The sequence below is a fragment of the Paroedura picta genome, chromosome 14 (assembly GCF_049243985.1).
Source record: "Paroedura picta isolate Pp20150507F chromosome 14, Ppicta_v3.0, whole genome shotgun sequence".
Lineage (NCBI taxonomy): Eukaryota > Metazoa > Chordata > Lepidosauria > Squamata > Gekkonidae > Paroedura > Paroedura picta.
In genome coordinates, this window is record NC_135382.1 from 12,568,369 (window position 1) to 12,588,116 (window position 19,748).

Below are 19,748 nucleotides of genomic sequence, written 5' to 3' on the forward strand. Positions count from 1 at the left end.
TGGATCTACTGTGGCAACCTGCCTAGGCCTAGTGGCCTACAAATCTGCTCTTCTCCATATGAGGCAGTCCCTTCAGAGCAGGGGTGGCCAAACTGTGGCTCTCCAGATGCCCATGGACTACAATTCCCATGAGACCCTGCCAGCATGGGAATTGTAGTCCATAGGCATCTGGAGAACCAGTCTGGACATCCCTGATGGCACAATAGACAAACCCAGGAGAGGAAGCATTGCAGAGGCCTCTTCATAGAGGGCAGATGGAGAAGGGAGTGATCCCTTGGGCATGGAACTGGGGTCACTGTGGGTGGGCAGATAGTTGTGAGTTCCTGCATAGTGCAGGGGGTTGGACTGGATGACCCTGGAGGTCCCTCCCAACTCTATGATTCTATGGGAAGTGAAGGGGGATGAATGTGGTTCAGCCTCTCAAGCTCCTCACTGCTTTGGTGCTGGGGTGGGAAAAGGTCTGGCCAGCACCTCTGTCTGACACTGAGCACAGATCTTCCCTCTTCTCTTAAATGACACCCCATCCCACTCAACCACAAGAAGGGATGGAAGAGATTCTGTTTAAGGTGGGCATGGATGAGTTGTGCTCCCCCCCCCCCTCAGCAAAGAACTGCATCTCCCAGCCAGCTGGTTCCTGATAGATGGGATTCAACAAAAGGGCAGGAGGAACAGACCAGCAGGGACTTCCCTTGTCTCCCCAGGGCCCAGATGGCAGCCAGAACCCTCAACAGCAGTCCCCAGGTATCCCTTTTGGGCAGGTAAGCAAGGACATGTACAGAAGAGACATGTGCTCACCATTATCACTGTGTCGCTGGAGCCAGCGACACAGGCAGCCAAACGTGGACCTTGCCTTGGGAGAGAAGCCTAGAACGTTGCGCATGTGCCTGGGCTAAGCTGCACATGTTTAGCCTGGAGAGAAGACGGCTAAGAGCAGATATGGTAGCCCACTTTGAGTTTTCGAAGGACTGTTGTATAGAGGGTGAGCAGGGTCGTTATCTGTTGCCCAAGGTCAAACCAAAAACAACTGTTGCTCCCATAGACAATGAGTGGGCCCTTTGAAAACCTTCCTAGGAACAAAATTTCAACAACCACCAAAAAGACAGGACCACAAAGGACCACAATGTCTAGGCAGCCCTGGCTTCTCTGCAATTCGGAGACAGAAAGAGAGAGAGAGAGGTTAAAGTGATGTCTCCAGAATCTTTGAACCGCAAGACTTGGAAGCATCTCGGATGGAAGATGTTTTTGGACTGCCCCATAAGCGCTGTTCAATCAGGTCCGCCAACAGAATGGCTTCCTGATTACACAACATTCCGGAAAAGCTTAATTCCGACCTGCAGCCCTGCTTTTTGCCAACCCTGATGGTGTGGTTATTTCAGTCCTCAGAGTTGATACCCAGAGTTCAGACAGGGGCAATTTCAAGAGCCGGGAATCGCCCAGGAGTACAGGGGAGGGGAGTAGCTCTTTCTCGGCTTCTGCCTCCATCAATATTGAAACAGTTCTCAAAAAGGCTCTCAGAGTGTTGTTCTGAAAGCCCTAGCCGCAAAGGGAAAGCAGCAATAGCGGGGCTCCTTTGGGGGCCATCCCTTGCTCAAGCTTGGGAGGTCCCAGAACGTCTGGACAACTGTTCTTTCATCCCCCGTCACCCACCAGAGCAGTCAAGCCACAGAGCTGAACAGAAGGAATGATCAAAGACGGTAGTCCACATGGTTTAAAAAGCCGTGCCAAGACTAGTCTGGCATGCTTACGCTGCCATCTGTCCTGGGAAGGGAAGAAGCCCTGCAAGCAGGCAGAAACAGCCAGGAGCAGACTTGAAAAGCCCCAGGAGGGATCTCTGTCTTGCGAGGATCCCGCGTTGCCATCAGCCTTCCAGCTGACTTTGCGCAAGAAGAACAGGAGAAAGGCACAGCTCCTAACAAACATGAGCATGAGAAAAGAAGCTTGGTGTGAGCTCGCGTCTTCCAGAAGCCATCTTAGATGTCGGAACTAAGTGAGCTGCTCTATAAGAGATGGCACAGCCGGAGAGGAGCGCATGGCTGGTGGGCACGCCGAGGCCTACGTGCTGCCAGGGCCTTCTGGGCACTGCTGCTCCGCTTCCCTCCAACACCCATTAAAACAAGATTAAGGACCAGCCTGTCATTTTAATTGAAGGCCTGTTAAGGATTCAACACTGCCCTGCCCAGCTCGGAATAAGAAACGGATCTTTGGACAAAAAGAAAAACACGCAAGCTGCCTATATGTGCCTCTGGGGATGTTTCATGCAGTGTTCCTACCATTCGAGGTAGGCACAGTAACCCTCCCTGTGGAATTCACCCACGGCAACTTGCCTTCTTGACATTGAGAAGCAGGAAGCAGTGTATTCCTATGGCGTACCGAAGTGTTGGATAACTTGGTGGAGAGATCTGGGAATGGTACATATCTTTGGCGAGTCAGCCATAGACTGACTCACCAAAGTTATGTTCCATTCCCAGATCTCTCCACCAAGTTATCCAGCACTTCGGTACGCCATGGGAATACACTGCTTCCTGCTTCGCCACCGACCCCACCAAACAAGGCAGGGAGAGCTTCCTCTGTCGGGGTGGCTGGCAGGGAAGCAGTCTGCCAAGGTCACATATCCTGGCCATTGTGTCCTCCGAAGCAGCACATGAAAGACACTGAGGCTTATTGGGATAAGCTGGTGAGACAGAGTATTCCTAACACGGTGCTTTGTCCCCAAGTAGCTCAGGGTATATTTGTCACAAATCATACGGAAAAAAAAAAGATATCCTGGAAGAGGAGGGGTCTTGCATGGCAGGCCTGTCGAAGCGGGAGACATACAAGGTCCTGCTGGTGGAATGACCAAGCAAGATCAGGGCCCTGTCAGAAGGACCCAAGTTAAGCAGTCATGTGAGATGGAGCTCTTCCGCCGGGTCTACGGTTCAGGACAGCCAGGTAGACAAATAGTTTGATAACAACTGTAGCAATATCGGGCCTCCCTCCTGCCCCCTCTGCCCTCCTTTCTCTTCCCCTCCCTATATACTAGCATCTGCTGGCTACAACTTGACTTCAATAATCAAAAATATTGAACAGTGTTAAATTGTCGTTTTATATAATTTTGACCAAACTTTTATCTTATAAACCATTGTTCTATTGAATTTTTAGACTTTGTAAACCGCCCCGAGACAGGTAATCGTGAGGGGTGCTCTGCCTGCCTGCCTGCCTGTCTACTATCTATCTATCAATCTATCATTTATCAATCCAAGCAAACAAATAAATAAAGGACTCATTGAGAGGGAAGGATCACCTTCTTCCCATTGGTCCCCCTCCGCAAGCTCTTTCTGCCTTTGGTAGCCTCCGCTGCCTCTCCCGCTTGTCACTTAGTCCTTCCCACGAAGCATTTCCCAGCCATTTCCCAGCCATCTGACAACAACAAAGGCATGGAAGCCTCTGAAACATTGTTTGGGGGTTGCTTAAGAAGACATTACATCTACCATTCTGAGGGGGCTTTTTAACCTGCCCTCATACCTGTTTTTCCAAGTTTAAGGATTTCTGTTTCAGCAAGTCTGGAGGACCAACATCCTCTCCATACTTGGCTTCCCAGAGTGCACTTTTTGTTCAGCACCCTGAAACCAAGTTTCAGAATTAGATCTAGGATAGCCTAGCTTGATATTATGGATCTGGATCCAGTAATGCATTTTCCAGGCATCAAAGGCTTTCTTTAATGCACAATCAATACGCTTTAACTGCCTCCCTGATAGTGCGTCCCTGCGGAATGAGCTCTCTATGACCTTGACCATCGGTGGTCAAAAACCTCAAGGATGGGGGGAAGCGATTAGGTGTAACCAGAGTGCCTTCCTCCTTCGTAGAGGAGGGGGAATGCTGACATTTCTTCTTCAGAGCAGAGAACATCCTGCCTGCCGTGATTAAGTCTGCAAGTATAGAGACCTGTCTCCTTGCATTCCAATCTGGCATAATCAAGTCCAAGGGTGTTCCTTCGACTGCCTCATTTTAAAAATCAGATCTGATTCTTATGTTACCCTGATGGTCTAAAGGCTTTCTCTACTTCTGTCTGATACCACATTGTTCACTGTTTCCAGGGGAAACCACCATCCTTCCAGTAGCCACAGGTGGCCAGCTATGAGGGCTTTTCCCTTCCCTTCGAAGAGGCAGGAAGCTGGAGCTGCCAGTGGGAGTAAGCAATCTCATTGCAGCATCCTCCTTGCCTCTGAACAGAAAAGCACACTCACAAGGAAATCCATGCCTCCTTTCCTGTCTATAAATAGTTGGGTATGAAAGACCCTCAACTGTGTGAGCACCAATTCAGGTCTGTGATGGCTCCTAATAAGGACTCCTGGCAACGAAATGCAGCTGCCCGTGCCCTCACCTAAGCCCCATGAAGAGCCCATATCACCCCATCTCTCCAGCAGCTGCACTAGGTACCATTCGAACACCGGATCAGGTTTAAGGTGCTGGTACTCACCTTCAAGGCCATATACAGTCAGGATCTGGCATACCTCAAAGACCATACTCGCCTATATTCCCCAAAGAGTGATGTGCTCCTGTCCACTCCAACAACCTGGCGATCCCTGGCTCAAAGAAATCTGCCTGGCCTCAATCAGGGCCGGAGCCTTTTCATCTGTTGCCCCAACCTGGTGGAACCAGCTTCCCAATGCAATCAAGGCCCTATTAGAACCCAAATGGTTCCATAGGGCCTGCAAAACAGAGCTCTTCCACCAGGCTTTCAGATGAGACCAACAATGGGGGACCCCTACAGCCAGTTCTCTGCCAGGCAACCTCTCAACATGTCCCTAGCCATGACTATTATGCCTCTTCAACTGTTGTGTTTACCCAAATGCTGTTACTGTTATAACTGTTATATCTCATATTATTATCTTGCCATTCCCCTCTGGTTCTATGTACACAACCTGAAACATCACAGAGAGAGGTGGAATATAAATCGCATGAATGAATGAATGAATGAATGAATGAAGGAAGGAAGGAAGGAAGGAAGGAAGGAAGGAAGGAAGGAAGGAAGGAAGGAAGGAAGGAAGGAAGGAAGGAAGGAAGGAAGGAAGGAAGGAAGGAAGGAAGGAAGGAAGGAAGGAAGGAAGGAAGGAAGGAAGGAAGGAATCCTATCCATGCATGCTGTAAGGACAAGAAGGGCTGCTGGCACCATTGATGGGCCTCTGCCACTGGCCCTTCCCTGCTTCTGCACACTTAAGGACACTCGGTGGTTCCAGGCAGCTTAAGCCCAAAGTCTACCACTCAAAATGCAACAACAGCCAAATGGTAAACAGGAACAAGAAGCATGCTGCATGCCCAGCACAAATTCTGTGAACTGATGGACCAGAACAAATGGGATGAAATTAATTCAAAAGACATTCGGTCTCAGCATCCGGAAGAAGTTCCTGACAGAAAGTTTTCTCAGTGGAACAGGCTTCCTCGGGAGGTGGTGGGTTCTTCATCTTTGGAATTTTTTACACAGAGGCTGGAGAGCCATCTGACAGAGAGGCTGATTCTGTGAAGATTCAAGGGGGTGGCAGGTGACAGTGGATGAGCGAGAGGGTTGTGATTGTTCTGCATAGTGCAGGGGGTTGGACTAGATTGCCCAGGAGGTCCCTTCCAACTCTATGATTCTATGATGATCCCATTTGCATCATAGTTTCTGCATAAAAAGGTGGCTGCCCTGGTTGCACAAACTGGAGGTTGTGAAGTGGAATTCCAGAGTTCATTAAAAAGCCTCACAGGAAAGAGCTATTTGTTTCCTTCCCCTCTACGTTTGAAGTTGGTACCTGGCACAGCATTGGATTTTTGAGGACTGCAGCTTTAATGAACATAGGTTAGGTGTTCCGCCATCTGCTAAAATTATAAATGGCAATACGATACCCAGCAAGGAAGCTGTCAAATAATCCATGTACTCACTTTTAGCTGCAATCGGCGGCCATCGGGAACATCCGGTCCGATCACGGGAGAAGTGATGAAGAAGGGAGGGAAAACAGAGCAGAATGAGTATCCGCCATCACAGACGGCATGAGCCAAGTCCCACCCACCTGTCATTCCCCACTTCCAGCATGTTCTCAAGTCTCACGAGCAGCAAAGGATCCCAGAAAGGGATTCTAAAACAGCAGTGTGCTGCCAAATGGAAGGAGACTCTGTTTCCCCCCTTCCCCTCTCACCATTACAAAGCAGTCCAGCCCCAGAGTCCATTCAGACAACACAGATTAATAGAAAAAAGAGGGGAAGAAAAATAAAGGGATGCAAGAATAACTCGTGAGATGCTAAGACCCTTCACTGCTGCCTGCCATTCTGATGACAGCCTTTAAAAGGGTGTTGCAGAACTGGAGAAAACAAGAAAACCTAAGGATAATTGGAGCATCGTTTTTCAGGAGAAAAGGTACATTTGAATGTTTCAGCATGGGAATAAGAGGCGACTAAAAGGAAGGGCGTTTGAGGCTTATGGTCCGTGGAGAAAGAAGAGAGAACCTGCTCGCCTGCCCCCTCTGCCTCTCACGAGTCTTGAGCTTGGGGTTGTCCAGCACTGCTTACCGACTACTGGTTTTAAGACCACCCAAATGCCTTCATGTGTTTAGCATGAATTATGATATACTCCTTCCTGTGCTTTTAAAATCAGATGCAAGAAGACTTGTGGAATAGATGACCATCAACTGCTATCAGCCAGGAGAGCAAAAAACGGAAAACTCCATGTTCAAAGGCAGCAGAGGTTCAGGTACAAACGGGACAGAAGTCTCCACCGTACCCTCCCTGTAAGTTTTCGAGATGCTTTTGGGTGGCTCATGATGGAGCAAAAGTGCTCGACTAGATGAACCTCTGGCCTAATCCCCAAGGAAAGTCACAGATGTGCCTTCCAATGAAGCTGTGGGTGAAACGCTTTGAGAAAACAGCATGGGATTTTGGCTCCCAGCAAGTGTGGACTAGTCACCTGCAACTGGCTCACCTAAACCAAATGCCAATTCTCTAATCAGCTTCAGCTACCTATATAGATGGCCCAAATAAAAACGGATTTCTTCACATTTTACTTGGGAATATTCAGGAGCTCTACCCTGAAATGGCTGAAAGCCATTTAAACCCTCCCTTTCACTTCCCCTCTTCTAAAGGGAGGAAAGGGAAAGGGGCTGTGAGAAGGGCTACCAGTCTGCGTGCTCTGCAGGGGAGGAGTTCAACCCCACCTACCCTGCACAGCTCAAGCCGATCCCACAGAGAAGCCTCTCTGTGGGATCTGCTGTTAGTGAGCTATGGGTGAGACAGTTCAAACTGGAACCCCCTATATACCAGGGGTAGTCAACCTGTGGTCCTCCAGATGTCCATGGACTACAATTCCCATGAGCCCCTGCCAGCAAATGCTGGCAGGGGCTCATGGGAATTGTAGTCCATGAACATCTGGAGAACCACAGGTTGACTACCCCTGTCATATACAACCCATGCTGATCCTACAGAGAGGCTTCTCTCCACGGGAAATTTAAATGGATCTCGATCACCCAGGGAGCTGAAAATATTCAGCTTTCCTAAATATTTTCCGAATCCCAGTATTATATCAATACTGATATACCAGAATATCAGGAAATGCCAATATGTTTCAGGTCCAATATACCAAGACCCCAAAAATACAGATTTTTTTTTTTTGCACATGCCTGTTGTTGACCACGAAATTAATGGATATGGGTGTCTACTTCAAAAATTCTGGGTGTTCACTGTGTAAGTATGCAGGAAACTTGCTGGCTGGGTCACAGGAACTTCCAACAGGGCAACTATGGGTGTTAAGACAAACTGCTCCCATGGGATGACTTCAGCGTCTCCTCTACGGTGCCCCCAAGGGCAGCACTTACATTTGCTCTGTGCGACCGAGAAGGTGTGGGTCAGCTTGGCAAAGAGTTCATCGTCCTCAAACCGGTCCTCCTTGGTCTTGACCCAGAAACAGTCCTGAGAGAGCTCTTGAGCTGTAATCTGTAGAGGGACAAGACAGAGTCAGAACTTTTTATGGCACACATTTATCCCACCTGATACATTTAAGCCCTGACCTGCAGAGCCCAGGGTAGCTCCATTGTGTAGGATCTCAGAAGCTAAGCGGGGTCAGCCCTTGTTCATATATGGTTCAGAGACCACCAAGTTAGTATGCAGAGTAGGGTTGCCAACTCTGGTTGAAAAACCCCTGGAGATTAGGGTCAAGGCCTAGAGAGGGTGAGTTTGGGGAGGATATGGAGCTCATCAGGGTTGGGAGGTAAGAGTCCGCCCTGGGAAGCTGCCATCTTCTGCAAGGGAACCGATCAGCTGTTATTCCAGTAGAACTCCAGCCTCCCTCTTGCCTTGAAAACCCTATGGCAGGGGTGGCCTAACTGGGGCTCTCCAGATGACCATGGACTACAATTCTCATGAGCCCCTGCCAACATCATGGCAGGGGCTTATGGGGATTGTAGTCCGTGGACATCTGGAGAACCCAAGTTTGGCCACCCCTGCTTACAGGGTTGTCATAACCCATCTATGATTTGATACTAACAGTATATATATTAAAAAAAACAAACAAACCAAGATTAGATCCTCCAGCCTGTGAACCAAGCGAGTGCTGGGAACAGACATCCCCCTCTTCCTTTCCATCCTGAGCCCTCCCTGGAAAACTGATCCTAAGGCTCAAGGGCCTCTCAGAAGCAGAGCAGAGTCTGCTGTGGCAGCTTTTAGGAGAAACTGGCAGCCATCATCCCCTCCTATGCGTGCTCTTCTGCAGGTGGACTTTTGCCACTTCCCTCTTAGGCTGTGGCCTCCTGCTTCCTACCCGTTCTGTTCCCAAGGGTCTCCTGGCAATCAGGAGCAGCTGGGCCATGGAGGAAGGGAGGGAGGTGTGCTCCTCCCATTTGTGGTTCATAAGATCCAACTCCAATGGTCATTTTAAACACAAAAGGATTTGCTGGGCAGAAACCTTCACAGATCAGAAGCGCCCGCTATGGCAGTTCCATGAAGTGTTGCCTCCACTAGCTGGCAGCCAGTGCGCTACTTTCCCCCCACCGTGCACAGTGTTGATAAGAGAGTACCACTAATCACAGATGCCAGGTATGACTCACAATTCTTTGCCTGTGCATATCTGAGTTCTGCATATTTAATGCTGCCTCTCAGTAGGGCCACAAATAAAAGCATAAAATACACTGTATTTTGCTGCAATAACGAATGCATACTTATGCTGTACTAATGATTGCATATGCATGCATCCGCACATCTACCCAGAAGACACCTTAATGAATCTGAGGACACGAGCTCTAGTTCACAAAGAATTTAACTTTTAAGATGCCACAGAAGTCTTTGCTTCTTGCCCTAACAGGCTAACTGGCATCTTGCACTAACTGGCATCTGTTATGTTTTTTAGGAATTCCTAACAGGTGCTTCCAATTCCTTAAGAGTGTTGTTGTTTTTTTCTTTTTCTTTTGTAGTTTTCACAGGTTGCCTTTGTTTGTTTCTATGCTTTTCACCAGTCCGGCACAGTTGATGTGAAAGGAGCAACAGATAAGGATGAGAGTGACTCTTCTCTACCCTCTTAAAGTCACACCCACAGGCGAAGCTTAATCAGCCCTCCTCCCCAACACGACCACCCACCTAATACTAGACAACAGACATTGCACGGATAAGCCAAAGGAGGCCTAGCAGATGGACTGAGGTGACCGGCAGTGGGGAAGGGCAACCCCAAATGGGAATAGCTAGTAAGCAACCAACAGAATGCAACCTTGGACCAATTGGTTCTTCGCAGCTGAACTTCTGGCTTATAGACCCTCTTTGGAGCCAATCCGAATGGAAGAGCTGGAGCTGCAGGTGTCATAGAGCCAAAGCCGGGAGGCAAGGGAGGAGGAGGTGGCCCAGGCCCACCAAGAAGAGGTGGAGGCGGTGGTGGCATTCCAGGCCCACCAGGAAGAGGTGGCGGCGGTGGTGGCATTCCAGGCCCACCAGGAAGAGGTGGAGGCGGTGGTGGCATTCCAGGCCCACCAGGAAGAGGTGGTGGTGGAGGTGGCACTCCAATTGCACCAGGGAGAGGCGGTGGTGGAGGTGGAGGAGGTGGCACTCCAACTGCACCAGGGAGAGGAGGAGGCGGTGGTGGCGGAGGTGGCACTCCAACTGCACCAGGGAGAGGTGGAGGCGGTGGTGGCGGAGGTGGCACTGCTGTCATTCCTGGCAAAGGTGGTGGTGGTGGTGGTGGCGGTGGCACTGCAGCTGAACCAGGAGAGGGAGGAAGAATGGCTGTCCTGCTGGTTGGAGGCTGTGCTGGGACACCAGCCGAGGCAGCAGCAATTTGCTCCATTTCCTTCTTAGCATCTTCAAGTGCTTTTTTAAGTACAGCCATCTAAACCACACACAAAAAGAAGAAGTAGAGCAAGGAAAGGTTAGAGCAGGGGATCCAATCCCCCAACCAAAAGAAATAGCAATCTAGCATTTATTTGGTCATTCAAGACTTTATGAACATACTCACACATATTCTCTCTCTCTGTCTCTCTCTCTCTCTAATCATCTATATCCTGAAAAGTGGCCTTTGTATACCACAGATGTGGTTATTTATCTTATATACCATCTGGTTTATGTAATGGAATGGACTGTCAGTGCTCGTTAATTTCTTAGCATTCTTTTCCTTTCTTCTGGTCCTATATCTAATATAACTTTATTTTGAAAGGGGGGAGCTGGAGCTGGCCCCCCAATTAACTGGACAGCTGTTGCCGGCAGCTCTGTGGACAGGCTTTCCTGCAACGCAGGTGATCCAACGAGAGACCAAAAGGAGGGGAGAATCCCTCATAAGTCTCAATGGTTGTCACTTGTATTATAGTAATTCCCAAGGCAAGTAAAGACCTCAGTAAGGTGGAATCAGGCAATTTCATTAGTTAACCAAGACTTTAAACTCTGGACTAAAGCATTAGCTACTCGGCTGAGTGGGGTAATTCCTAAATATGTGGATGCAGTTCAAACGGGTTTTATTGAAAAATCAGGAGATTGCTTTCAATATTAGAAGACTGACAGATATTACTGTTAGTTGGGAAAGTAGAAAAGTAAATCTGTGTTCTTCAGCACAGAAAAGACACCTGATTGCATCAAATGGTCTTTTAGTGGATTGTTAAAGCAGAGATTTACAGAATGGCTGTTATTAATCTGTTTTAAACCAACAGCTCAAATATTAGTTAATGGGGGAGTGATAGATTGTGCTATGTAAAGGAAACCAGCAGGCAGGGTTCTTCTTATCACTGCTACATTATATTCAGAGCCATTTATAGCAATAGCCAAACGTGAAAATTTCACACATAAGTGGAATTAATTTGGTATCAATGATCTGAAGGTATTATTATTCATAGATCATAATGTACCATTTTCAGCGTCCTCAAGGAATTGTCTTTTGATCTATGAATACAAGAAGATGTGTTGTAATAATGCTGAAGGAACACAGAAAAAAAATATGGAAATACTTTAAAAATGTGGCCATGATATTCGGCACTATTAGATACTAGTTTCTGTTGCATTTTTAAGTTATTTGCTATAACTGCTCGAATAGTTACAACAACAGTAAAACAAAATTCCGCGTTAGCATGTGAGGTAAAGTATTTGAAAGCAAGGAGGTGAGGAAAGGTTACATGGGTTGATATTGCCAGAAAACAGAATGTATCCAATATCTACGGTAAATCAGATTTTGTAAGCAAGTTCTGTTGGAAACGTGCTGTGAAATGCTTGCATCTTTGCACTGTCTGAGCTTGGTTTGCTTTTCTAAAATAATTTTTTTTAAAGTGAACTTTGGATGGCGCCATCTTTGGCGCTGATGTTCCTGCTGGCCTTCCTGATCTTAGGGGTTGCCGCACCTCCTCCTTTTTCTTGTCCATTAAACGCTTCTCTTCCCTTCCTTTTCTGCCCTGCACAGAAGCTTTCTGCTTTTTAAAGGTTTTCTTCAGATTGACAAGGTTGCCATAGCCTCTGTTACAGCAGAATAGGCGATCTGCTTTTTAACCTACAACTTCTATAAATTAATCAAGACTACTTGTTCCCCTTTACCACCATTTTTCTTTTCAGTTTAAGATTGAGTTTTAAGGGTCATTAAAAAAAAAAAACCTCAAGCTGACCAAATTCCAACTGAGATAGTTTCTCCTGGGGAGCTGCTGTTGGAGATCGGAAGTTTTGTTTCATTTACTTCTCGAGGGCCCAAAGGCAGGGCAGTCTTACGCCTGGGATAAGCTCCTCTTCTAGTACTTTTGGCCTGGCCACCTAGAGGAGGAGCTTATCCCAGACAAAAGGCTGCTCCAGCCAGAGGATCACTGGGGTATCACTGTTGTGTCACCCATCTGCTACATTTCTGTCCTTCTAGGTCTTTATCTATAACCCCCTCACGATGCACCTCAAATACAATACTTGTTATGAGTGGGTCAAGCAGGCTACAAAATCCCACCACACAGCTCCTTCCTTCTGCCTGCTACAAACAACGTATTCTTTCTTCCCTTGCTCTGTCATTCTCTTCTCTCATCCCCTTAGTTTTATCAAGGAGTCTGTCCATTTCATAGAATCCTAGAATCATAGAGTTGGAAGGGGCCATACAGGCCATCTAGTCCAACCCCCTGCTCAACGCAGGATCAGCCCTAAACACCCTAAAGCAGGATATTTGATCATATAGTAATTCAATGACCACAACTGAATTATGGTTGTCGATTGCACTTCTATGCAGCCTGTTAACACACGATCGCTATCCTGTCATATGCTTTTCACTTTGCTTAAGAGCAGTGGTTTTTTTCCTCTCCACCTGAGTGGTGCTTGAATATACAAATGACTAGCAAAGAGATCTCTGACACAGCCAATCTCTTTAATATTTCACATTTTCTCAATGCACAGACATAGGGACCCCAGGACTGCAGATGTGCTCCTTGAAACCTCTGTGGACAAAACAGCCATTGCCGATCCATGCCTGGGCCAAAACAGGCTCTGCCTGAGTTTATAAAACCTCCCGTCCTCATCCCACATCCCACCACAACTATGACCTCATCATTCAGCGCCGAAGAAGCATTTTCCAGGCTTTGTTTCTCTGACACGATCTGCTGTTTTTCTGTTTCCAGCACTTCCTTCTCTTGAAGCATCTCTTGGATTTTTTGCTCAAAGTCACTTTCCTTCTTCTTCATCTCAACCTGCAGCTCATGCCGGGCAGTCAGCTCAGACTCCAGCTGAGGGGAAAGAAAGTATACAACAGTTGTTACGACATACTCCACACTGGGTAGGCCTTGCATTGGAGCCCTGTGTTCAGTTTCAGACTCCACATGCACGGGCAATACCAATGAAGGACAGGGGTGGGGAGCCTGCTGTTGTTAAATTCAAAGCTTGCTTCCACAAACAGAAAGGGGTCTGTAGCCACAGGGGACCGAGAGGCAACCAGGCATAAGCTGATGGAGGAAAACTTCTGATGAGACCAAAGGTAATTAACAATTTAGATGACGATCTGCCAAGATCCATCCTGAAATAAACAAACCTTTAGTGGTAGCACAGAGAGAAAGCCTCTGACTCCTCCTCATTGCCACAAACCTTTAGCGGTAGCACAAAGGGAAAGCCTCTGACTCCTCCTCATTGCCACAAACCTTTAGTGGTAGCACAGAGGGAAAGCCTCTGAATCCTCCTCATTGCCACAAACTTTTAGCGGTAGCACAGAGGGAAAGCCTCTGACTCCTCCTCACTGCCACCATTTTGTATGGCCTCTGTTCACCCGCTCACTAATAGGAAGAGGAGAGAACAAGAGGGATGCAAATGGCCCAAACTCAACCTACGAGCTACACGGCAGCAGCAATTTCACCCACCAAGGATGAGGAGAAAAACTATATTTCCATTCACAGGGAAAGCAGTTGGTAATACCGCACAGCAGGGGTAGTCAACCTGTGGTCCTCCAGATGTTCATGGACTACAATTCCCATGAGCAAACGCTGGCAGGGTCTCATGGGAATTGTAGTCCATGAACATCTGGAGGACCACAGGTTGACTACCCCTGCCTTACAGGGAATTCCTCTGGGCCAGTCCAATGATCCACCTAGGCCAGGATCACTTTTCTAATGGCAGTAGCTTTCCTGGGTCACAGAAAGCCATTCACAGCCCTCCAAAATGCCGGGGATTCTCAGGGAGCCGAAAAGAAGCTCATGTAGGGAGCTATAAACACAGCAAAATCCTTCTTTATTGTTAAACCACAAGAGCCAAAGAACTAGAATTTTAAAGAGAGAGCTAGTGATGAAAGTGGCTGAAAATGAGTGTAATTCCAGACCTGGTTCTAGCTCTTTGGTTCTTGTGGTTTAACAATAAAGAAGTATTTTGCTACATTTAGAGCCATCTGTGCCAGCTTCTTCTCAGTCTGGTGATACCCATCATGGCTGAAGGGATTATCAGGGAGCTTTCGCATGTAAAGTTATCCCCTGTCCTTGAGCTATGGTTTTCAAGATGGAGAGGAGATATTCCATGAAGTAAGAAGTCTATCCACTCAGAGGACACCTCTTTCTTTGGAAATCAGTCTGACTCCCAAGAAAGGATTCCTGGTTTACATTCAGTGCAACTTAAGCACACTTTCCACAATCATGGGAAGGGTCCAAGGATAATTACAGAGGGGGATCACAACGGAGGCTCTCCCCTTTCTTTCCTCCCTCAGCCCAGCAGCCTTTACATTCTCTGTTGTTCTCAGTAGGTATGACAACCTCAACATGAAAGAATTAAATGCTTCTTTTAGGACACTGCCACTTTCACTAATGATTTATTTTCAAATAGTTTCTTGCCCTTCTGCCTCACCTCTCCATCCCTCCGTTTCCTTCACGAGCCCCCTTTCACCCTCTACATTGGACAGGTCATTCTTACGCCCACCACAGCATAAAGCCTTTTCTACAGCCAGGCATAAAGCCGTCCAGGCTCAACTGCTTGGCGAAATACATCTCTTGAATGACAGATCCTTGTATTACAACTAATGAGTTTGACCAGAAAGCACCAATTAGGAGAAATTACAGTCAGGGTGGAAGAATTCTAGCGATGTGTATACTGAATGTTGCCCCTGGTAGGTGTTCTCCAGTAATACATTGGTTTTTAAATGTATGTAATAAAAATGTTTTGCTTGATTTTTAAGATAATTGTGCTGGATACTGGGTTGGAATTCTCAAGAACAAGAACATTATATACAATAAATAAATTCAAGCAGAGAAAGGGGTTATTTTGGAGAATGTAATAAAATGTCTCTGTACTGCTATTAAAAGAAAATTTGATCCAGGTCTCAGATGTGTTTGGCCAATCAGAAGCCATTACATAGCAGACCAGTGACGGGCAAGGGGGGGAATGCACATCCCTTCCATGCCCAAGAGCATTGTTCCATCATCTTTGGACATCCCTTTCATACCTTACAGGACCTTCCTAAGCTTTTACAGAGTTCTGTCACCACACAAACTCGGACTGATTGAGCCATGAGGTTATTTACCAATTTCCAGGACCGGCTCTAATCTCCAAAACATTTGTCCAAAGCCACTTGCTGCCTGCTTGTCTCTCGTTGTTAGAGACAAGCGACATGGTGCCATCTCCATGGGCTTATTGGCCAAACTAAACAGACAAGCCCAAAACGGTAAGAAAATGGGAAGAGTGAGGGTGAAGAGAAGGCAAATAAAAAGGAAGAACAGAAGACAAAGGAGCCGGAAAGCAAAGGCGTTGAAAGCTATGGAAATATTGGGCTCACAAAGGGAACAGAAGACAAGAAAGGGAACCGCAGGAGAAATGGAGTAAAAGAAGGTACAGAAGACAAACCAACTGGTTATCACCTTCTTCTCCAGTTCGATGGCTTTGGCTTCGCTTTTTGCCACTTTAGTTTGGTCAACCAAGTTATCTACATGGAAAGAAACAATTGGGAGAGTCGTCATGGGAACCCTGGCACCCGTGCCCTCCCACAGCAGTTCAAAGAGGTTCAGCTTTTCTATATAATCCTGGTGCTCCATCTGGAATCAGGCTCACTTACAGGAGCCAACTAAGTCAAGACAGCGTCTACCACACACCCTTCCCTTAAGAGCCTTCGAGGCCCCCCTGCTGGCAGCTGACCTCACCTCCCGCCCCAACATGCCTCAGTAAGGAAGAGTCCTGGCAGAGCTCTCCTGTGTATCACTCCAAGCACACTGTGCTTCCACCACAACAGCACTGTTACCCCAGGGCATGACTATTAAATCATCATAAGCACTGCATCAAGATGCCAATAATCTACAGCAAGCAACACAGAATCCTGTAATGTGTATTCATTACAAAAACCCCTTAATTTATTCTGCTCCCGATGGCCTAGGAAAGGCTTTCTTGATGACCCTGGAAAGGTTTCCTAATGGGTGAGGGTTAATTAATTTTTAAAATATTTTAAAAATTTGTTAAACATTTATGGCCAATGATGGGCCTGGACAGGGGAGGAAGGGGAGAGGCTCTTAGGCAGGTGTATGCACAGCTATGCTTCCCAACCATATTCTGTGTGATCACACCACTTCTGGGGTTTCTTGAAGTCTGAAGAATGTTTCAGAGGTTTCTCAATGGTAAAAAAGTTGAGAAAAGCTGGCCTAGGAAAGCAAACTCCTTTGGCACTTCATACCAGTGGGGGCCTAGGAATAAAGGGGCCCCGTCCTCTCCACCAACCAAGGGTTTGGACTCACCTATCAGTCCCTCCACATTAAGGTCAATGTGCTTGCACTTAAAATCTGGATCAACCCCATTCTTCTGCAGGACGATCTGGGAAATGCACTCCTCAATCAGCTTAAAATACTGAGGCCTGGAGACAAAGAGGGAATGAGAGAACTGATGACGACATTCCAAAGTACAGCTCTTCCAGAAGTGTTCCTAAGCGGGATTCCTAAAGGTTACAAGACAGTTTCTCATCTTGAAACCACGTTAGCTTTAATCAGGCCAGCTGAGCTTCCCTTTCTGCCTCACCCCCCCGGTTCATTTCCCTCCTGCCTCGGCTCCCTTGTGCTTTTCTCCTCTCCTCCCCCAGGCCAACTTCTCTCAGATCACAATAGCAATATTCCCACTTCACAAAAGATGCCTTCTGCCAGTGCTGAGGATAAAAGATGTCTAACACAGGGGTAGTCAAACTGCGGTCCTCCAGATGTCCATGGACTACAATTCCCATGAGCCCCTGCCAGCAGACGCTGGCAGGGGCTCATGGGAATTGTAGTCCATGGACATCTGGAGGGCCGCAGTTTGACTACCCCTGGTCTAACAGATGTATTCATTTAATAACTGCTACCCTCGTCCATGTTTCCTGCGGCAGTTTGAACATTCCTCAATTCTGCCCTTCTTTCAAGTGGCACAGCCAAGAACTAGTGTGGTTCAGCATCAAAACAGCGTCCCGGTATACCTGGCATCGTAGTCATTGCGGATGAGCAGGAGGTGCTGCAGAAGAGAGAGGAAGTGCTGCTCTGCTTTCGAATCCTTGACAGTATTGAGAAGAATCTGGAAGATCTCACCGAAGTCAGTGAGGGGGGGAAAGGTTAAGGAGGCAAAAACCACCTGAATATTGCCTGAGTTGCCCGGAGGGGAAGCTGGCCCATCCCATTCAACCTCTCCCTAAGGTCAGTCTCCCCTATGGTTGAGGCCTACAGTAACATCTACCCATCAACTACTCTGACTGTAGTCTACTCCGCCTGTAGCTGTAAGTCCTCAGTGAGGGTTACAGTAAGTGGATCCCACCCTCCATTCCCATGTTAAGAACACAGCTATAGTAGCTGTGTGATTTTAAAATGTTTTAACTTTATTTTATTTTATTTTAGTAGATCTTTAGAATGTATGTATTTTATTGACACTGTAATCTGCCCTGAGTCTTTTTGAGAAAGGGTGGAATAAATGACAAAACATAAACAAACAAATAAAAGTGTTCCGAAAAAGACTGGGCAATCCATTCCCACCACTGGGAACTTATATGTTTTACTGCTGTGTGGCACTGCGCTCTGACAACAGGCATCTGTCTTTCTCTCTCAGATGCTACACAAATTATGCCCTGAGAAGCTTTCCTGTAGGTTTCATTGCACTTCTCAATCAATCAATATTTATTCACGGTCATTCAGACCAAAACCCAAATACATGCAGTTAAAACCAAGACAATTCAAAAAGCAGGAAAACTGCCAATACTATAAAAATGTTAAAAGTCTGACATCATAGTCAGTATTTAAAACATACTTTAAATTACCAGTTTAAAAAAAAAATGGCTTTGTACTTATAAGGTTGGATCATAAATAATTTTTTGATCCATATACCGAGTACGCAATTTCATGGCGGCGGTGCAAAATTTAGCTGTGCAGAGAGTTGTTTGCTTATCTGCGTCTTGAAGCAGTACCTTGATTTTCTCCTTTGTGGAAGATCTCAGGTAAGTGTTCAGAATTGGCTGGATAAAGGTGCGTCTGATAGTGTCATAAATGGGGCAGAACAGAAACACATGTTCATCTGACTCTATCCATCCGCTGGCACAAGGACAGAGTCTCTGAGCAAGGGGTTTCTTTTGGTAGCGCCCCTCCAGCACGGCAGTGGGTAGAGTTGAGCATCTTGCTTGGGCGAAGGCCCTTCTATGGGTGATAAGTTCTAGGTCTGACAGGTATGGAGCTGGAACAAGCGTGTATCGGATCCTATCTGGACACAGAAATTCTGGTGTTTTGGCTAGATCCCTTTGCCGGCTGATGTCCTTGACCCTTTGTTTAATTATGGATTTAGCTTGATCTTGCTGTATGAAGGCTAGCTGTTGTTCCATAAAGCCAAGCTGTGATAATTTGCATTTCACAGTTTTTAGCCAAATTGGCTGAAAGTTGTCTCTTAAGATCAAGGCAGACAATCGCTTTGGGTCATAAGTTAGCTTCAGCCAATATAGGATCGATGACACATAGATCTTATCTTCCACACTTTGCATACCTGTTTCCAATCTCACTCTAGCATTTGATACGCACTTAGGGAGCTGGATGATCTTCCTTAGAAATATTGACTGCACCCTTTCCAGTAACATAACACTAGATGTTGGGATTCCTGAGAAGGAGCCATAAAGCAGCTGAGAAAGTGTCTTGGCTTTGTAGAGCTCTAGGGCAGCTGGTACAAAGTATTTCCCCTTGGTTCGATAGAATTTGAGAATGTTGTTAGCCGATCTTTGGGCTTGCTCAGCAGCATATTGACAGTGCGCAGTCCTAGCACATGAAGATTGTACTACAATTCCCAGGTACTTGAATCTGTGAACTTCTTCAATTTTACAGTTGTCTAGTTTCCAAATTTTTGGTTTGGTCCTCTTGCCGAAAATCATGACCTTTGTTTTTTTGTAGTTTACTTGTAGTTGTTCTTCTTTACAGTAACTGCTAAGCCTCCTTAGCATTCTTTTGAGTCCTACTGCAGTTCTGGAAAGTAAAACTACGTCATCAGCATAAAGGAGAATAGGAATTGGACGATGGGCTAAACTAGGGGGATGAAATTCCTTGTCCTGGAATGAGTTAATTATACCATTAATGTAAATATTAAATAAAGTAGGAGCTAAGATGCAGCCTTGTCTAACTCCGTTAGTAACATTAATGGGATTGGTAAGGTGGCCTTGGTTACTGCATCTGACCCTTATTGTTGTACCCTGGTATAATAATTTAATAAGGGCAAGAAGCCGTCGGTCAATAGAGGTGTTCTCCAATTTCTTCCAGAGGCGAGATCTAGAGATGGAATCAAAGGCCGCTTTAAAATCAACAAATACAGCGTAGAGAGCAGATTTTGCAGAGGTGTATTTTTCTGCTAAGTGTTGGATAGTCAAGCAGTGATCGATAGTGGAGGCA

The 19,748-nt window shown here is 46.6% G+C and overlaps 1 protein-coding gene across 1 annotated transcript in view; it reads right to left on the minus strand.

Moving 5' to 3' along the window:
* The window catches only part of DIAPH1 (diaphanous related formin 1), a 112,962-nt gene that overhangs the window by 48,673 nt on the left and 44,541 nt on the right, over window positions 1-19,748 (minus strand). Inside the window, exons 12-18 of the mRNA XM_077310851.1 lie at window positions 17,318-17,434; window positions 16,614-16,729; window positions 15,750-15,814; window positions 12,969-13,148; window positions 9,701-10,312; window positions 7,821-7,938; window positions 6,262-6,270 (exon numbers count right to left, since the gene is read on the minus strand). Coding sequence (XP_077166966.1) covers window positions 6,262-6,270; window positions 7,821-7,938; window positions 9,701-10,312; window positions 12,969-13,148; window positions 15,750-15,814; window positions 16,614-16,729; window positions 17,318-17,434 — 1,217 coding nt within the window. The remainder of the gene's footprint in view (window positions 1-6,261; window positions 6,271-7,820; window positions 7,939-9,700; window positions 10,313-12,968; window positions 13,149-15,749; window positions 15,815-16,613; window positions 16,730-17,317; window positions 17,435-19,748) is intronic.